General features: G+C 45.6%; 1 protein-coding gene across 2 annotated transcripts in view; it reads left to right on the forward strand.

Annotated features, from left to right (window-relative positions):
- LOC106611443 (son of sevenless homolog 2) overlaps positions 1-19,560 on the forward strand; it is a 106,551-nt gene that overhangs the window by 37,422 nt on the left and 49,569 nt on the right. For both annotated transcript variants that reach the window (XM_045723731.2, XM_045723733.2), the window contains exons 9-13: positions 1,328-2,065; positions 5,087-5,209; positions 8,259-8,371; positions 8,674-8,896; positions 17,626-17,745. In XM_045723731.2, coding sequence (XP_045579687.1) covers positions 1,328-2,065; positions 5,087-5,209; positions 8,259-8,371; positions 8,674-8,896; positions 17,626-17,745 — 1,317 coding nt within the window. The remainder of the gene's footprint in view (positions 1-1,327; positions 2,066-5,086; positions 5,210-8,258; positions 8,372-8,673; positions 8,897-17,625; positions 17,746-19,560) is intronic.

A 19,560-nucleotide genomic window follows, 5' to 3' on the forward strand; every position in this document is an offset into this window, starting at 1 on the left:
AACCATACGCCTTCACAGGATAACCCTCTGCTGATACATCTACAGTACTGGTCCACAATTATTGGATCCCTTGATTTAAAGATGAGCAAATAATACTATATCAAATTAATTTTACAAATAATGAGGAAAAACTAAATTCAAAAACAATGACATTTTTATATGAATACAATTGCTCAGAGAAATACATTTAACAAGTAATAAAAATAAGATGGATGTCAAAATGATTGGATTCCCCTGTTTTCATTACCCCGGCGCGCTGCCCTGTTTTCATTACCCCGGCGCGCTGCCCTGTTTTCATTACCCCGGCGCGCTGCCCTGTTTTCATTACCCCGGCGCGCTGCCCTGTTTTCATTACCCCGGCGCGCTGCCCTGTTTTCGTTACCCCGGCGCGCTGCCCTGTTTTCGTTACCCCGGCGCGCTGCCCTGTTTTCGTTACCCCGGCGCGCTGCCCTGTTTTCGTTACCCCGGCGCGCTGCCCTGTTTTCGTTACCCCGGCGCGCTGCCCTGTTTTCGTTACCCCGGCGCGCTGCCCTGTTTTCGATACCCCGGCGCGCTGCCCTGTTTTCGATACCCCGGCGCGCTGCCCTTGCCAGGATAATGACTCTGAGCCTTTTTCTAAAATGTTTTATGAGTTGGAAAACACATTTAGAGGGATCTTAGACCATTCCTCTACAGAATCTTTCCAGATCCTTGATATTCTTCATCTGCCTTCTACAATTAAAACCACAGGTTTCCAATGGGGTTCAAGTCTGGAGACTGAGATGGTCATTAGATAATATTGATTTTTATGGTAAATTAACCATTTCTTTGTGGATTTTGATGTGTGTTTGGGGTTATTGTCTTGCTGGAATATCCCCTTGTGGCCAAGTGTTTTTTGGTTAGAATGTCCTGGAACTGGGTAAAGTTCATGATACCGTTGACCTTAACAAGGGCCCCAGGACCAGTGGTAGGAAAATAGCCCCGTAACATCAGATCCACCACCATATTTTACAGTAGGAATTAGGGATTTTCTACATACTGTAAGCATTGTTCTTTCAGAGGCCTAAACCATCGCTGGTGTGCGTGGCCAAAGACTAATATTCTTCTGTCCATATGACATTGGTCCAAGTACCAATGCTGTTTAGCTAACTCCAGGTGGCGCTATGGTCAGATTACATGAAAATAGAGATCTTTGGCCACGCACACCAACGGTGGGGTTTGGCCTTTTGAAAGAACAATGGCCACCAATTGCCCATCCCTGGTCTAGAGAGACCAGAATGATTCCTCAGTTTTCTCACCACCCTTTCTCTGTCTCTCTCTGTCTCTCTCTCCCTCTGTTTCGCTCCAGTGAGCCCATGTACCGCCTGTACAGCCGTCAGGTGCGCAGCAAGCAGCTGGCCATCAAGAGGATGAACGAGATCCAGAAGAGCATCGACGGCTGGGAGGGGAAGGACATCGGCCAGTGCTGTTCCGAGTTCATCCTGGAGGGGGCGCTCCTCCGAGCCGGCGCCAAACACGAGCGACACAACTTCCTGTTTGACGGCCTCATGATCAGCTGTAAGGCCAATCAGAGCTCCCGACTCCCCGGCTCCGGAAGCGGGGCGGAGTTTCGTCTCAAGGAGAAGTTCGTCCTACGGAAAGTCCGCATCGTGGACCGCGAGGACTCGGCGGAGTTAAAACACGCCTTCGAACTCGTCGGTAAAGACGAGAACTGTGTGGTGTTCTGCGCCCGCTCGGCGGAGGAGAAGGGGGCGTGGATGGCGGCGCTGGTCACCCTGCAGTATCGCTCCACACTGGACCGTATGCTAGACACTGTCCTACAGCATGAGGAGCAGGCCCAGCCCCTCCGCCTGCCTTCCCCGGAGCTTTACCGCTTCGCTGTGCACGACTCTGAGGAGAACATCGTGTTTGAGGACCGTGTCCAGAGCAAGACGGGGATACCTATTATTAAGGCTGGGACGGTGGTCAAGCTTATAGAGAGGCTTACATACCACATGTACGCTGATCCCAACTTTGTACGCACCTTTCTGACCACCTACCGGTCATTTTGCAAGCCCCAGGAGCTCCTGAGGCTGTTGATAGACAGGTATGGTACCACAGAATTACAACAGTACACAGTGCATTAGGAAAGTATTCAGACCTCTTGACTGTTTCCACATTTTGTTATGTTACAGCCTTGTTCTAAAATGGATTCCATGGATTTTGTTCCTCATCAATCTACTCACAATACCCCATAATGACATCACAATACCCCATAATGACATCACAATACCCCATATTGACAAAGCAAAAACAGGTTTGTAGACATTTTTGCTAATTTATAAAAAAATATACAAAAACAGAATTACCTTATTTACATAAGTATTCAGACCCTTTGCTATGAGACTCGAAGTAGAGCTCAGATGAATCCTGTTTCCATTGATCATCCTTGACATGTTTCTACAACTTGATTGGAGTCCACCTGTGGTAAATTTAATTGATTGGACATGATTTCGAAAGGCACAAACCTGTCTATATAATGTCCACAGTTGGCAGTGCACGTCAGAGCAAAAACCAAGCTATGAGGTCGAAGGAATTGTCCGTAGAGCTCCGAGACAGGATTGTGTTGAGGCACAGATCTGGGGCTAGGGTACCAAACATTTCTGCAGCATTGAAGGTCCTCAAGAACACAGTGGCCTCCATCATTTTTAAATGGAAGAAGTTTGGAACCACCAAGACCACCTAGAGCTGGCCACCCGGTCAAACTGAGCAATCGGGGGAGAAGGGCCTTGGTCAGGGAGGTGACCAAGAACCTGATGGTCACTCTGAGAGAGCTCCAGAGTTCCTCTGTGGAGATGGGAGAACCTTACAGAACAACAACCATCTCTGCAGCACTCCACCAATTAGGCCTTTATGGTAGAGTGGCCAGACGGAAGCCACTGCTCAGTAAAAGGCACATGACAGCCTGCTTGGAGTTTGCCAATAGTCACCTGAAACAAGATTCTCTGGTCTGATGAAACCAAGATTGAACTCTTTGGCCTGAATGCCAAGCGTCACGTCTGGAGGAAACCTGGCACCATCCCTACGGTGAAGCATGGTAGTGGCAGCAGCATGTTGTGGGGATGTTTTTCAGCGGCAGGGACTGGGAGACTAGTCAGTATCAAGGGAAAGATGAATGGAGCAAAGTACAGAGATCCTTGATGAAAAGCTTGAGAGGATCTACAGAGAAAAATGGTAGAAACTCCCCAAATACAGGTGTGCCAAGCTTGTAGCGTCATGCCCAAGAAGACTCGAGGCTGTACTCTCTGCCAAAGGTGCTTCAACAAAGTACTGAGTAAAGGGTCTGAATACTTATGTAAATGTGATATTTTTATTTTGAATACATCTAATAACCTGTTTTTGCTTTGTCATTATGGGGTATTGTGATGCCATTATGGGGTATTGTGATGCCATTATGGGGTATTGTGATGTCATTATGGGGTATTGTGTGTAGATTGACGAGGGGAAAAGACAATTTAACCCATTTTGAGAATGAGGCTGTAACGTAACAAAATTTGGAAACCGTTGAGTGGTCTGAATACTTTCCGAATGCACTTTATATCTCTTTATGGTGCATCCCAATATGCATGTCTGCTTCCGGTCTTCTTACCAGACCTTTTAAGATGCAGTAGTTTCGTGTTTTCACTCTCAGCGGGGTCGGAAACCAGATGCATCCGGTTTTCAGGGGAAATGGAAAGAGCCTGTGACGCGACTTCCACTTTTGGATGTTAACGAGGCGACACTCCATCTTAAAGATATTCTCCGGTACTTTTATATATGTCCCAAATGTGCTGATATGTGCACCAAGTTTTTTTTTATTATTATTTTTTTTTTTTGCTCTTTCTCGCGCTCTACTGTGTGTGCGCAGGTCTTGCTGTCTGTCGCTCAAATGGCGAGGGGCTGAAGCTCATTGGCTGAAGCTCATTGGCTGAAGCTCGAATTGCTCGAGGGCTGGCCCAAGTGGGGGTAAATGTCTGGAAAAATGGTGCTGCACATCTTCCAGAAAACATTCGCTTTCAAACTAGGAATTTCTGCTCATATATTATGCATGTATGAACTACACTTTGACACATCCAGCCCAAAGCGGGAGGTTTAAAATACTTAATAGTCGCCAATGTACCGGAGCATGTCTTTAACTCCTCCACATTTACTGGATTGGTTGAAAAATGCAGAAGAAAAGTAGTTTTTTTTTTCTTCTCATCAGGACCAGAAAGAACGAAAACCTGCCATGTTAGGTTAATATCGGGCTTATTTTAAACCTGCCATGTTAGGTTAATATCGGGCTTATTTTAAACCTGCCATGTTAGGTTAATATCGGGCTTATTTTAAACCTGCCATGTTAGGTTAATATCGGGCTTATTTTAAACCTGCCATGTTAGGTTAATATCGGGCTTATTTTAAACCTGCCATGTTATCGGTGGGTCCCCCCACAGGACGGTTGAGCTAACGTAGGCTAATGCGATTAGCATGAGGTTGTAAGTAACAAGAACATTTCCCAGGACATAATCTGCCCATATCAGATATGTCTAACTTCTTGTTAATCTAACTGCACTGTCTAATTTACAGTAGCTATTACAGTGAAAGAATACCATGATATTGTTTGAGGATAGTGCACATTATGAACTTAAATGTATTAATAAACAAATTAGGCACATTTGGGCAGTCTTGATACATTTTTAACAGAAATGCAATGCCATCTAGTGGCCAAAATGTAAACTGCACCTTGGCTGGAATAATACATTATATATGATGGTACAAAAAACAACGTTCTTTCTTTGTATTATCTTTTACCAGATCTAATGTGTTATATTCTCCTACATTAATTTCACATTTCCATAAACTTCAAAGTGTTTCCTTTCAAATAGTACCAATAATATGCATATCCTTGCTTCAGGTCCTGAGCTGCAGGCAGTTAGATTTGGGTTTGTCATTTTAGGCGGTTTTATTTTTTAAAGGGTCTGATCCTTAAATTTAATATTGAGTGTATGGTTCTGGGACAAATATTTTATAACTGTTGATGGGTTTTGGCGGCATGGCCTTCGTCAGGGACAACTGTTGGTTTGGCAATAACATATTTGATCTTTCCCAGGATTGAGATCCCCGAGCCAGAGCCCACAGAGGCAGACAAACAGGCTCTATGGAATGGGGATCAGCCAATGGCTGCAGAGCTACAGAGGTTCCGCAGGGAGTACGTCCAACCCGTCCAACTCAGGTATGATCACTATTCCATTGTCCAATGAGTCTGCATCCCACCATACCACTCTCCAATCAGATTCCATCCCACCTGGGTTGGGCAGGTTTCTAGAACAGTAATTTCACCATGTCTATGGTATTTTACCCTCTCCTTTCAATTCTTCTTCGCTCTCTCTCTCCCCCGCTCTCTCTCTCCCCCGCTCTCTCTCTCCCCCGCTCTCTCTCTCCCCCGCTCTCTCTCTCCCCCGCGCTCTCTCTCCCCCGCTCTCTCGCTCTCTCTCCCCCGCTCTCTCGCTCTCTCTCCCCCGCTCTCTCTCTCCCCCGCTCTCCCCCGCTCTCTCTCTCTCCCGCGCTCTCTCTCTCTCCCGCGCGCTCTCTCTCTCTCCCGCGCGCTCTCTCTCTCCCGCGCGCTCTCTCTCTCCCGCGCGCTCTCTCTCTCTCCCGCGCGCTCTCTCTCTCTCCCGCGCGCTCTCTCTCTCTCCCGCGCGCTCTCTCTCTCTCCCGCGCGCTCTCTCTCTCTCCCGCGCGCTCTCTCTCTCTCCCGCGCGCTCTCTCTCTCTCCCGCGCGCTCTCTCTCTCTCCCGCGCGCTCTCTCTCTCTCCCGCGCGCTCTCTCTCTCTCCCGCGCGCTCTCTCTCTCTCCCGCGCGCTCTCTCTCTCTCCCGCGCGCTCTCTCTCTCTCTCCCGCGCGCTCTCTCTCTCTCTCCCGCGCTCGCTCTCTCTCTCTCTCCCGCGCTCTCTCTCTCTCTCCCGCGCGCTCTCTCTCTCTCTCCCCCGCGCTCTCTCTCTCTCTCTCCCGCGCTCTCTCTCTCTCTCTCTCCCGCGCTCTCTCTCTCTCTCTCCCGCGCTCTCTCTCTCTCTCTCCCGCGCTCTCTCTCTCTCTCCCGCGCTCTCTCTCTCTCTCTCCCGCGCTCTCTCTCTCTCTCTCCCGCGCTCTCTCTCTCTCTCTCCCGCGCTCTCTCTCTCTCTCTCTCCCGCGCTCTCTCTCTCTCTCTCTCCCGCGCTCTCTCTCTCTCTCTCCCGCGCTCTCTCTCTCTCTCTCCCGCGCTCTCTCTCTCTCTCTCTCTCCCGCGCTCTCTCTCTCTCTCTCCCGCGCTCTCGCTCTCTCTCTCCCGCGCTCTCGCTCTCTCTCCCGCGCTCTCGCTCTCTCTCCCGCGCTCTCGCTCTCTCTCCCGCGCTCTCGCTCTCTCTCCCGCGCTCTCGCTCTCTCTCCCGCGCTCTCGCTCTCTCTCCCGCGCTCTCGCTCTCTCTCCCGCGCTCTCGCTCTCTCTCCCGCGCTCTCGCTCTCTCTCTCCCGCGCTCTCGCTCTCTCTCCCCCGCTCTCTCGCTCTCTCTCCCCCGCTCTCTCTCTCCCCCGCGCTCTCTCTCCCCCGCTCTCTCGCTCTCTCTCCCCCGCTCTCTCGCTCTCTCTCCCCCGCTCTCTCTCTCCCCCGCTCTCCCCCGCTCTCTCTCTCTCCCGCGCGCTCTCTCTCTCTCCCGCGCGCTCTCTCTCTCTCCCGCGCGCTCTCTCTCTCCCGCGCGCTCTCTCTCTCTCTCCCGCGCGCTCTCTCTCTCTCTCCCGCGCTCGCTCTCTCTCTCCCGCGCGCTCTCTCTCTCTCTCCCGCGCTCGCTCTCTCTCTCTCTCCCCCGCGCTCTCTCTCTCTCTCTCCCGCGCTCTCTCTCTCTCTCCCGCGCTCTCTCTCTCTCTCCCGCGCTCTCTCTCTCTCTCCCGCGCTCTCTCTCTCTCTCCCGCGCTCTCTCTCTCTCTCCCGCGCTCTCTCTCTCTCTCTCCCGCGCTCTCTCTCTCTCTCTCCCGCGCTCTCTCTCTCTCTCTCTCCCGCGCTCTCTCTCTCTCTCTCTCCCGCGCTCTCTCTCTCTCTCTCCCGCGCTCTCTCTCTCTCTCTCCCGCGCTCTCGCTCTCTCTCTCCCGCGCTCTCGCTCTCTCTCTCCCGCGCTCTCGCTCTCTCTCCCGCGCTCTCGCTCTCTCTCCCGCGCTCTCGCTCTCTCTCCCGCGCTCTCGCTCTCTCTCCCGCGCTCTCGCTCTCTCTCCCGCGCTCTCGCTCTCTCTCCCGCGCTCTCGCTCTCTCTCCCGCGCTCTCGCTCTCTCTCCCGCGCTCTCGCTCTCTCTCCCGCGCTCTCTCTCTCGCTCTCGCTCTCTCTCTCGCTCTCGCTCTATCTCTCCCGCTCGCTCTCGCTCTCTCTCTCTCTCCCGCTCGCTCTCGCTCTCTCTCTCTCTCTCGCTCGCTCTCTCCCGCTCGCTCTCGCTCCCGCTCGCTCTCGCTCTCTCTCGCTCGCTCTCGCTCGCTCTCGCTCGCTCTCTCTCTCTCTCCCGCTCGCTCTCTCTCGCTCGCTCTCTCTCTCTCTCCCGCTCGCTCTCTCCCGCTCGCTCTCGCTCTCTCCCGCTCGCTCTCGCTCTCTCTCGCTCGCTCTCTCTCTCCCGCTCGCTCTCTCTCTCGCTCTCTCTCCTGCTCGCTCGCTCTCGCTCTCTCGCTCTCTCTCTCTCTCTCGCTCTCTCTCTCTCTCGCTCTCTCTCTCCCGCTCGCTCTCGCTCTCTCTCTCTCTCTCGCTCTCTCTCTCCCGCTCGCTCTCCCGCTCGCTCTCGCTCTCTCCCGCTCGCTCTCGCTCTCGCTCGCTCTCGCTCTCTCCCGCTCGCTCTCGCTCTCTCTCGCTCGCTCTCTCTCTCTCTCCCGCTCGCTCTCTCCCGCTCGCTCTCGCTCTCTCCCGCTCGCTCTCGCTCTCTCTCTCTTTCTCTCTCCCGCTCTCTTTCTCTCTCCCGCTCGCTCTCGCTCTCTCTCTCTCTCGCTCTCTCTCTCCCGCTCGCTCTCTCCCGCTCGCTCTCGCTCTCTCCCGCTCGCTCTCGCTCTCTCTCTCTCGCTCGCTCGCTCTCTCTCCCGCTCGCTCTCGCTCTCTCTCTCTCTCCCGCTCGCTCTCTCTCTCTCTCCCGCTCGCTCTCGCTCTCTCTCTCTCTCTCGCTCTCTCCCTCTCTCGCTCTCTCCCGCTTTCTCTCTCCCGCTCTCTCGCTCTCTCTCTCTCTCCCGCTCGCTCTCTCTCTCCCGCTCTCGCTCTCTCTCCCCCGCTCTCTCTCCTCAGGGTCCTGAATGTGTTTCGTCAGTGGGTGGAACATCATTTTTATGACTTTGAGAACGACCCCGAGCTACGAGGCAAACTGGAGGAGTACATCAGCAGCATTCTACAGCTCCGAGGTCGGCCCCCCCTCCCCCCATTACATTAGCACATTTAAAAACCAATATCTACACTTGTTGTATTTACCAGACACTGTTATTGTGAGAGGAAAAAAATGAAAATGATTGACGTTTATTTGCCGTATGTAATGAATATATTAGAAAGTGTGTGACACAGATTCTCAAACTCTTTGACTTCTAACCTCATGCCAGTCTAAATGGGGACAAAGGTCATGTTTTTATATGTGCTGCACCGCCGGCTGACCCTGTACAAAGAGACACATTTCATGTCTCTGAAAAAGTCCTTCTACCTGCTTGACCAGGCAAGTCTATGAGGAAGTGGGTGGAGTCCATCAACAAGATCATCAAGAGGAAGATGCAGACTCAGTCTAACGGGGTCAGCCACAACATCACCTTCGAGAGCCCGCCCCCGCCCATCGAGTGGCACATCAGCCGCCTGGGTCAGACGGACACCTTTGACCTGATGACCCTTCACCCCATAGAGATCGCCCGCCAGCTCACCCTGCTTGAGTCTGAACTCTACAGGTGAGACCACTGTGAACATGGTGACACCTCCTAACTACCACTCATATACCTTCTACTGCTTTAATATTACTCTACCTTCCACTGCTTTAATATTACTCTACCTTCCACTGCTATAATGTTACTATAATATTACTCTACCTTCTACTGCTTTAATATTACTCTACCTTCCACTGCTATAATATTACTCTACCTTCCACTGCTATAATGTTACTATAATATTACTCTACCTTCCACTGCTTTAATATTACTCTACCTTCCACTGCTTTAATATTACTCTACCTTCCACTGCTTTAATATTACTCTACCTTCCACTGCTATAATGTTACTATAATATTACTCTACCTTCTACTGCTTTAATATTACTCTACCTTCCACTGCTATAATATTACTCTACCTTCCACTGCTATAATGTTACTATAATATTACTCTACCTTCTACTGCTATAATATTACTCTACCTTCCACTGCTTTAATATTACTCTACCTTCCACTGCTATAATGTTACTATAATATTACTCTACCTTCCACTGCTTTAATATTACTCTACCTTCCACTGCTTTAATATTACTCTACCTTCCACTGCTTTAATATTACTCTACCTTCCACTGCTATAATGTTACTATAATATTACTCTACCTTCCACTGCTTTAATATTACTCTACCTTCCACTGCTTTAATATTACTCTACCTTCTACTGCTATAATATTACTCTACCTTCCACTGCTTTAATATTACTCTACCTTCCACTGCTTTAATATTACTCTACCTTCCACTGCTTTAATATTACTCTACCTTCTACTGCTTTAATATTACTCTACCTTCCACTGCTTTAATATTACTATAATATTACTCTACCTTCCACTGCTATAATATTACTCTACCTTCCACTGCTTTAATATTACTCTACCTTCCACTGCTTTAATATTACTCTACCTTCCACTGCTTTAATATTACTATAATATTACTCTACCTTCTACTGCTTTAATATTACTCTACCTTCCACTGCTTTAATATTACTCTACCTTCCACTGCTTTAATATTACTATAATATTACTCTACCTTCTACTGCTTTAATATTACTCTACCTTCCACTGCTTTAATATTACTCTACCTTCTACTGCTTTAATATTACTCTACCTTCTACTGCTTTAATATTACTATAATATTACTCTACCTTCTACTGCTTTAATATTACTCTACCTTCCACTGCTTTAATATTACTCTACCTTCCACTGCTTTAATATTACTATAATATTACTCTACCTTCTACTGCTTTAATATTACTCTACCTTCCACTGCTTTAATATTACTCTACCTTCTACTGCTTTAATATTACTCTACCTTCTACTGCTTTAATATTACTATAATATTACTCTACCTTCTACTGCTTTAATATTACTCTACCTTCCACTGCTTTAATATTACTCTACCTTCCACTGCTATAATGTTACTATAATATTACTCTACCTTCCACTGCTTTAATATTACTCTACCTTCCACTGCTTTAATATTACTCTACCTTTTACTGCTTTAATATTACTCTACCTTCTACTGCTTTAATATTACTCTACCTTCTACTGCTTTAATATTACTCTACCTTCTACTGCTTTAATATTACTCTACCTTCTACTGCTTTAATATTACTCTACCTTCTACTGCTTTAATATTACTCTACCTTCTACTGCTTTAATATTACTCTACCTTCTACTGCTTTAATATTACTCTACCTTCCACTGCTTTAATATTACTCTACCTTCCACTGCTTTAATATTACTCTACCTTCTACTGCTATAATGTTACTATAATATTACTCTACCTTCCACTGCTTTAATATTACTCTACCTTCCACTGCTTTAATATTACTCTACCTTCTACTGCTTTAATATTACTCTACCTTCCACTGCTATAATGTTACTATAATATTACTCTACCTTCCACTGCTTTAATATTACTCTACCTTCTACTGCTATAATGTTACTATAATATTACTCTACCTTCCACTGCTTTAATATTACTCTACCTTCCACTGCTTTAATATTACTCTACCTTCCACTGCTTTAATATTACTCTACCTTCTACTGCTATAATATTACTATAATATTACTCTACCTTCCACTGCTTTAATATTACTTTACCTTCCACTGCTTTAATATTACTCTACCTTCTACTGCTATAATATTACTATAATATTACTCTACCTTCCACTGCTTTAATATTACTTTACCTTCTACTGCTTTAATATTACTATAATATTACTCTACCTTCCACTGCTTTAATATTACTCTACCTTCCACTGCTATAATGTTACTATAATATTACTCTACCTTCCACTGCTTTAATATTACTTTACCTTCCACTGCTATAATGTTACTATAATATTACTCTACCTTCCACTGCTTTAATATTACTCTACCTTCCACTGCTATAATATTACTATAATATTACTCTACCTTCCACTGCTTTAATATTACTCTACCTTCCACTGCTATAATGTTACTATAATATTACTCTACCTTCCACTGCTTTAATATTACTTTACCTTCCACTGCTATAATGTTACTATAATATTACTCTACCTTCCACTGCTTTAATATTACTTTACCTTCCACTGCTATAATGTTACTATAATATTACTCTACCTTCCACTGCTTTAATATTACTCTACCTTCCACTGCTATAATGTTACTATAATATTACTCTACCTTCCACTGCTTTAATATTACTTTACCTTCCACTGCTATAATGTTACTATAATATTACTCTACCTTCCACTGCTTTAATATTACTCTACCTTCCACTGCTATAATGTTACTATAATATTACTCTACCTTCCACTGCTTTAATATTACTCTACCTTCCACTGCTATAATGTTACTATAATATTACTCTACCTTCCACTGCTTTAATATTACTCTACCTTCCACTGCTATAATGTTACTATAATATTACTCTACCTTCCACTGCTTCAAATATTACTCTACCTTCCACTGCTATAATATTACTCTACCTTCTACTGCTTTAATATTACTCTACCTTCCACTGCTATAATATTACTCTACCTTCCACTGCTATAATGTTACTATAATATTACTCTACCTTCTACTGCTTTAATATTACTCTACCTTCCACTGCTATAATGTTGCTATAATATTACTCTACCTTCCACTGCTATAATATTACTCTACCTTCCACTGCTTTAATATTACTCTACCTTCCACTGCTTTAATATTACTCTACCTTCCACTGCTTTAATATTACTCTACCTTCCACTGCTTTAATATTACTCTACCTTCCACTGCTTTAATATTACTCTACCTTCCACTGCTTTAATATTACTATAATATTACTCTACCTTCCACTGCTTTAATATTACTCTACCTTCCACTGCTATAATGTTACTATAATATTACTCTACCTTCCACTGCTATAATATTACTCTACCTTCCACTGCTTTAATATTACTATAATATTACTCTACCATCTGTTGCTATAATATTACTCTACCTTCCACTGCTATAATATTACTCTACCTTCCACTGCTATAATATTACTCTACCTTCCACTGCTATAATATTACTCTACCTTCCACTGCTTTAATATTACTCTACCTTCCACTGCTTTAATATTACTCTACCTTCCACTGCTTTAATATTACTCTACCTTCCACTGCTTTAATATTACTCTACCTTCCACTGCTTTAATATTACTCTACCTTCCACTGCTTTAATATTACTCTACCTTCCACTGCTTTAATATTACTCTACCTTCCACTGCTATAATATTACTCTACCTTCCACTGCTTTAATATTACTATAATATTACTCTACCATCTACTGCTTTAATATTACTTTACCTTCCACTGCTATAATATTACTCTACCTTCTACTGCTTTAATATTACTCTACCTTCCACTGCTATAATATTACTCTACCTTCTACTGCTTTAATATTACTCTACCTTCCACTGCTATAATATTACTATAATATTACTCTACCTTCTACTGCTTTAATATTACTTTACCTTCCACTGCTATAATATTACTCTACCTTCTACTGCTATAATATTACTCTACCTTCTACTGCTTTAATATTACTCTACCTTCCACTGCTATAATGTTACTATAATATTACTCTACCTTCCACTGCTATAATATTACTCTACCTTCCACTGCTATAATATTACTCTACCTTCCACTGCTATAATATTACTCTACCTTCCACTGCTATAATATTACTCTACCTTCCACTGCTATAATATTACTCTACCTTCTACTGCTTTAATATTACTCTACCTTCCCCTGCTATAATATTACTATAATATTACTCTACCTTCTACTGCTTTAATATTACTCTACCTTCCACTGCTATAATATTACTATAATATTACTCTACCTTCTACTGCTTTAATATTACTCTACCTTCCACTGCTATAGTATTACTCTACCTTCCACTGCTTTAATATTACTATAATATTACTCTACCATCTACTGCTTTAATATTACTTTACCTTCCACTGCTTTAATATTACTCTACCTTCCACTGCTATAATATTACTATAATATTACTCTACCTTCTACTGCTTTAATATTACTCTACCTTCCACTGCTATAATATTACTCTACCTTCTACTGCTTTAATATTACTCTACCTTCCACTGCTATAATATTACTATAATATTACTCTACCTTCTACTGCTTTAATATTACTTTACCTTCCACTGCTATAATATTACTATAATATTACTCTACCTTCTACTGCTATAATATTACTCTACCTTCTACTGCTTTAATATTACTCTACCTTCCACTGCTATAATGTTACTATAATATTACTCTACCTTCCACTGCTATAATATTACTCTACCTTCCACTGCTATAATATTACTCTACCTTCTACTGCTTTAATATTACTCTACCTTCCACTGCTTTAATATTACTCTACCTTCCACTGCTATAATATTACTCTACCTTCTACTGCTTTAATATTACTCTACCTTCCCCTGCTATAATATTACTATAATATTACTCTACCTTCTACTGCTTTAATATTACTCTACCTTCCACTGCTATAATATTACTCTACCTTCTACTGCTTTAATATTACTCTACCTTCCACTGCTATAATATTACTATAATATTACTCTACCTTCTACTGCTTTAATATTACTCTACCTTCCACTGCTATAATATTACTATAATATTACTCTACCTTCTACTGCTTTAATATTACTTTACCTTCCACTGCTATAATATTACTATAATATTACTCTACCTTCTACTGCTTTAATATTACTTTACCTTCCACTGCTATAATATTACTATATTACTCTACCTTCCACTGCTATAATATTACTATAATATTACTCTACCTTCTACTGCTTTAATATTACTTTACCTTCTACTGCTTTAATATTACTCTACCTTCCACTGCTATAATGTTACTATAATATTACTCTACCTTCCACTGCTATAATATTACTCTACCTTCCACTGCTTTAATATTACTCTACCTTCCACTGCTATAATATTACTATAATATTACTCTACCTTCCACTGCTATAATGTTACTATAATATTACTCTACCTTCCACTGCTATAATGTTACTCTAATATTACTCTACCTTCCACTGCTATAATGTTACTCTAATATTACTCTACCTTCCACTGCTATAATGTTACTCTAATATTACTCTACCTTCCACTGCTATAATGTTACTCTAATATTACTCTACCTTCCACTGCTATAATGTTACTCTAATATTACTCTACCTTCCACTGCTATAATGTTACTCTAATATTACTCTACCTTCCACTGCTATAATGTTACTATAATATTACTCTACCTTCCACTGCTATAATGTTACTATAATATTACTCTACCTTCCACTGCTATAATGTTACTCTACCTTCCACTGCTATAATATTACTCTACCTTCTACTGCTATAATGTTACTATAATATTACTCTACCTTCCACTGCTATAATATTACTCTACCTTCCACTGCTATAATGTTGCTCTACCTTCCACTGCTATAATGTTGCTCTACCTTCCACTGCTTTAATATTACTATAATATTACTCTACCTTCCACTGCTATAATATTACTCTACCTTCTACTGCTATAATGTTACTATAATATTACTCTACCTTCCACTGCTATAATATTACTCTACCTTCCACTGCTATAATGTTGCTCTACCTTCCACTGCTTTAATATTACTATAATATTACTCTACCTTCCACTGCTATAATATTACTCTACCTTCTACTGCTATAATGTTACTATAATATTACTCTACCTTCCACTGCTATAATATTACTCTACCTTCCACTGCTATAATGTTGCTCTACCTTCCACTGCTTTAATATTACTATAATATTACTCTACCTTCCACTGCTATAATGTTGCTCTACCTTCCACTGCTATAATGTTGCTCTACCTTCCACTGCTATAATGTTGCTCTACCTTCCACTGCTATAATGTTGCTCTACCTTCCACTGCTATAATGTTGCTCTACCTTCCACTGCTATAATGTTGCTCTACCTTCCACTGCTATAATATTACTCTACCTTCCACTGCTTTAATATTACTATAATATTACTCTACCTTCCACTGCTATATTGTTGCTCTACCTTCCACTGCTATAATGTTGCTCTACCTTCCACTGCTATATTGTTGCTCTACCTTCCACTGCTATATTGTTGCTCTACCTTCCACTGCTATAATGTTGCTCTACCTTCCACTGCTATAATGTTGCTCTACCTTCCACTGCTATATTGTTGCTCTACCTTCCACTGCTATAATGTTGCTCTACCTTCCACTGCTATATTGTTGCTCTACCTTCCACTGCTATAATGTTGCTCTACCTTCCACTGCTATAATGTTGCTCTACCTTCCACTGCTATAATGTTGCTCTACCTTCCACTGCTATATTGTTGCTCTACCTTCCACTGCTATATTGTTGCTCTACCTTCCACTGCTATAATGTTGCTCTACCTTCCACTGCTATAATGTTGCTCTACCTTCCACTGCTATAATGTTGCTCTACCTTCCACTGCTATAATGTTACTCTACCTTCCATTGCTATAATATTACTCTACCATTACCACAGTACCCAGCTCACCCTGCTGGAGTCTAGTCTACAGGTGAGACACCTGTAGCACATACAAATCTGGTAGTTTGAGGAAGTCGTGGAAATGTTCCCAAGTTTTATAGACTTTGCACTTTGCAAAATATTTTTTTTTATAGTGTGTTTAGGAGTGCGTGGTCAAATTAAGTTTGTGAACATGCGCACTTCCTAATGGAAATATGCAAATACATGCTACAACAGGCCAATAGGATATCGATAGCTCGTGTTTGGCTCTGCCCACCTCCTTGCTTGTTCTGCCCAATATGCTTAATTTGCTCCCACTGTAAACGACACAGATTAACCATCTTGGAATAGTTATAAATATCTTATGCTCTTCTATATCATTGATTTGGCACCATGATTAAAAACAATAAAAACAGCAAGAAATATACAAATATTCAGTAAATGGTGCAGTTGTAAATACAGACAGTTGTACACTGTAGTACACTGTTAAAAGCATGATGCTGGAACATGGTTTACCCTGCCAGCCAACTCTGGCTGAAGCCCTCTGACAGTTTGTCCACTAGGGGAGCCGCTTCCCCGGTTTGTCCACTAGGGGAGCCGCTTCCCCGGTTTGTCCACTAGGGGAGCCGCTTCCCCGGTTTGTCCACTAGGGGAGCCGCTTCCCCGGTTTGTCCACTAGGGGAGCCGCTTCCCCGGTTTGTCCACTAGGGGAGCCGCTTCCCCGGTTTGTCCACTAGGGGAGCCGCTTCCCCGGTTTGTCCACTAGGGGAGCCGCTTCCCCGGTTTGTCCACTAGGGGAGCCGCTTCCCCGGTTTGTCCACTAGGGGAGCCGCTTCCCCGGTTTGTCCACTAGGGGAGCCGCTTCCCCGGTTTGTCCACTAGGGGAGCCGCTTCCCCGGTTTGTCCACTAGGGGAGCCGCTTCCCCGGTTTGTCCACTAGGGGAGCCGCTTCCCCGGTTTGTCCACTAGGGGAGCCGCTTCCCCGGTTTGTCCACTAGGGGAGCCGCTTCCCCGGTTTGTCCACTAGGGGAGCCGCTTCCCCGGTTTGTCCCAGGCTTTGGTGGGGTTGCTACATGTGACGCCTCCAATGCTGAATTTCCATACAGAACCAGAAGGCTGGTACAGTAACTGGGGATGATGGTACTAACTAGTCTGTAGTGTTGGACAGACAGTAGGACACATCTTTAACTTGGGCCATTACAGGGGGCCATTCTGAAGCCCTCTGACCATGTTCTGTCTGAACAGGGGCCCATTCTGAAGCCCTCTGACCATGTTCTGTCTGTACAGGGGCCCATTCTGAAGCCCTCTGACCATGTTCTGTCTGTACTGGGGCCCATTCTGAAGCCCTCTGACCATGTTCTGTCTGAACAGGGGCCCATTCTGAAGCCCTCTGACCATGTTCTGTCTGTACAGGGGCCCATTCTGAAGCCCTCTGACCATGTTCTGTCTGAACAGGGGCCCATTCTGAAGCCCTCTGACCATGTTCTGTCTGAACAGGGGCCCATTCTGAAGCCCTCTAACCATGTTCTGTCTGTACAGGTGGCCCATTCTGAGTAGTGTGGTACTGTGCTTTTCAAGTGTTAGTCATTCATGTTGTAAGGGTAATGTTATTGACGTGTGTGTGTGTGTCCTCTGCAGGGCTGTGAGGCCGTCTGAGTTGGTGGGGAGTGTGTGGACCAAAGAGGACAAGGAGAATAACTCTCCCAACCTGCTGAGGATGATCCGTCACACCACCAACCTCACGCTGTGGTTCGAGAAGTGAGTAGTACCACTCACCCAAGCCCTGGGGTTCAGAGGTTAGCTGGGTCTGTTTCAGTAGGTGGGAAACCTTTTTAGAAACAGTCAAATAGAGCGATACTACCTGAACTTATCCAATAAGAATACAGATTTTCATTTTCTATTGCAAAAAATGTTTTGCTACAGTGTGGACTACTGAACATGTCCCTGCTGTGAACTCAGTCAATACTGAGATCCATTTTCTTTCTTTCTCTCTCTCTCTCTCTCTGTCTCCCGTCTCTCTCCCTGTCTCCCGTCTCTCTCCCTGTCTCCCGTCTCTCTCCCTGTCTCTCTCCCTGTCTCCCGTCTCTCTCCCTGTCTCTCTCCCTGTCTCCCGTCTCTCTCCCTGTCTCTCTCCCTGTCTCCCGTCTCTCTCCCTGTCTCTCTCCCTGTCTCCCGTCTCTCTCCCTGTCTCTCTCCCTGTCTCCCGTCTCTCTCCCTGTCTCTCTCCCTGTCTCTCTCCCTGTCTCTCTCCCTGTCTCTCTCCCTGTCTCTCTCCCTGTCTCTCTCCCTGTCTCCCGTCTCTCTCCCTGTCTCCCGTCTCTCACCCTGTCTCCCGTCTCTCTCTCTGTCTCCCGTCTCTCTCTCTGTCTCCCGTCTCTCTCTCTGTCTCCCGTCTCTCTCTCTGTCTCCCGTCTCTCTCTCTGTCTCCCGTCTCTCTCTCTGTCTCCCGTCTCTCTCTCTGTCTCCCGTCTCTCTCTCTGTCTCCCGTCTCTCTCTCTGTCTCCCGTCTCTCTCCCTGTCTCTCTCCCTGTCTCCCGTCTCTCTCCCTGTCTCTCTCCCTGTCTCTCTCCCTGTCTCCCGTCTCTCTCCCTGTCTCCCGTCTCTCACCCTGTCTCCCGTCTCTCTCTCTGTCTCCCGTCTCTCTCTCTGTCTCCCGTCTCTCTCTCTGTCTCCCGTCTCTCTCTCTGTCTCCCGTCTCTCTCTCTGTCTCCCGTCTCTCTCTCTGTCTCCCGTCTCTCTCCCTGTCTCTCTCCCTGTCTCCCGTCTCTCTCCCTGTCTCCCGTCTCTCTCCCTGTCTCCCGTCTCTCTCCCTGTCTCCCGTCTCTCTCCCTGTCTCCCGTCTCTCTCCCTGTCTCCCGTCTCTCTCCCTGTCTCCCGTCTCTCTCCCTGTCTCCCGTCTGTCTCCCGTCTCTCTCCCTGTCTCCCGTCTCTCTCCCTGTCTCCCGTCTCTCTCCCGTCTCTCCCTGTCTCTCCCTGTCTCTCCCTGTCTCTCCCTGTCTCTCTCTGTCTCCCGTGTCTCTCTCTGTCTCCCGTGTCTCTCTCTGTCTCCCGTGTCTCTCTCTGTCTCCCGTGTCTCTCTCTGTCTCCCGTGTCTCTCTCTGTCTCCCGTGTCTCTCTCTGTCTCCCGTGTCTCTCTCTGTCTCCCGTGTCTCTCTCTGTCTCCCGTGTCTCTCTCTGTCTCCCGTGTCTCTCTCTGTCTCCCGTGTCTCTCTCTGTCTCCCCTGTCTCTCTCTGTCTCTCTCTGTCTCTCTCTGTCTCCCCTGTCTCTCCCTGTCTCTCTCTGTCTCCCCTGTCTCTCCCTGTCTCTCTCTGTCTCCCCGTCTCTCCCTGTCTCTCTCTGTCTCCCCGTCTCTCTCTCTGTCTCCCGTCTCTCTCTCTGTCTCCCGTCTCTCTCTCTGTCTCCCGTCTCTCTCCCCGTGTCTCTCCCTGTCTCTCTCCCTGTCTCCCGTCTCTCTCCCTGTCTCTCTCCCTGTCTCCCGTCTCTCTCCCTGTCTCTCTCCCTGTCTCCCGTCTCTCTCCCTGTCTCTCTCCCTGTCTCCCGTCTCTCTCCCTGTCTCTCTCCCTGTCTCCCGT

This window comes from Salmo salar, chromosome 09 (genome assembly GCF_965601325.2).
Source record: "Salmo salar chromosome 09, fSalSal1, whole genome shotgun sequence".
Taxonomy (NCBI): domain Eukaryota; kingdom Metazoa; phylum Chordata; class Actinopteri; order Salmoniformes; family Salmonidae; genus Salmo; species Salmo salar.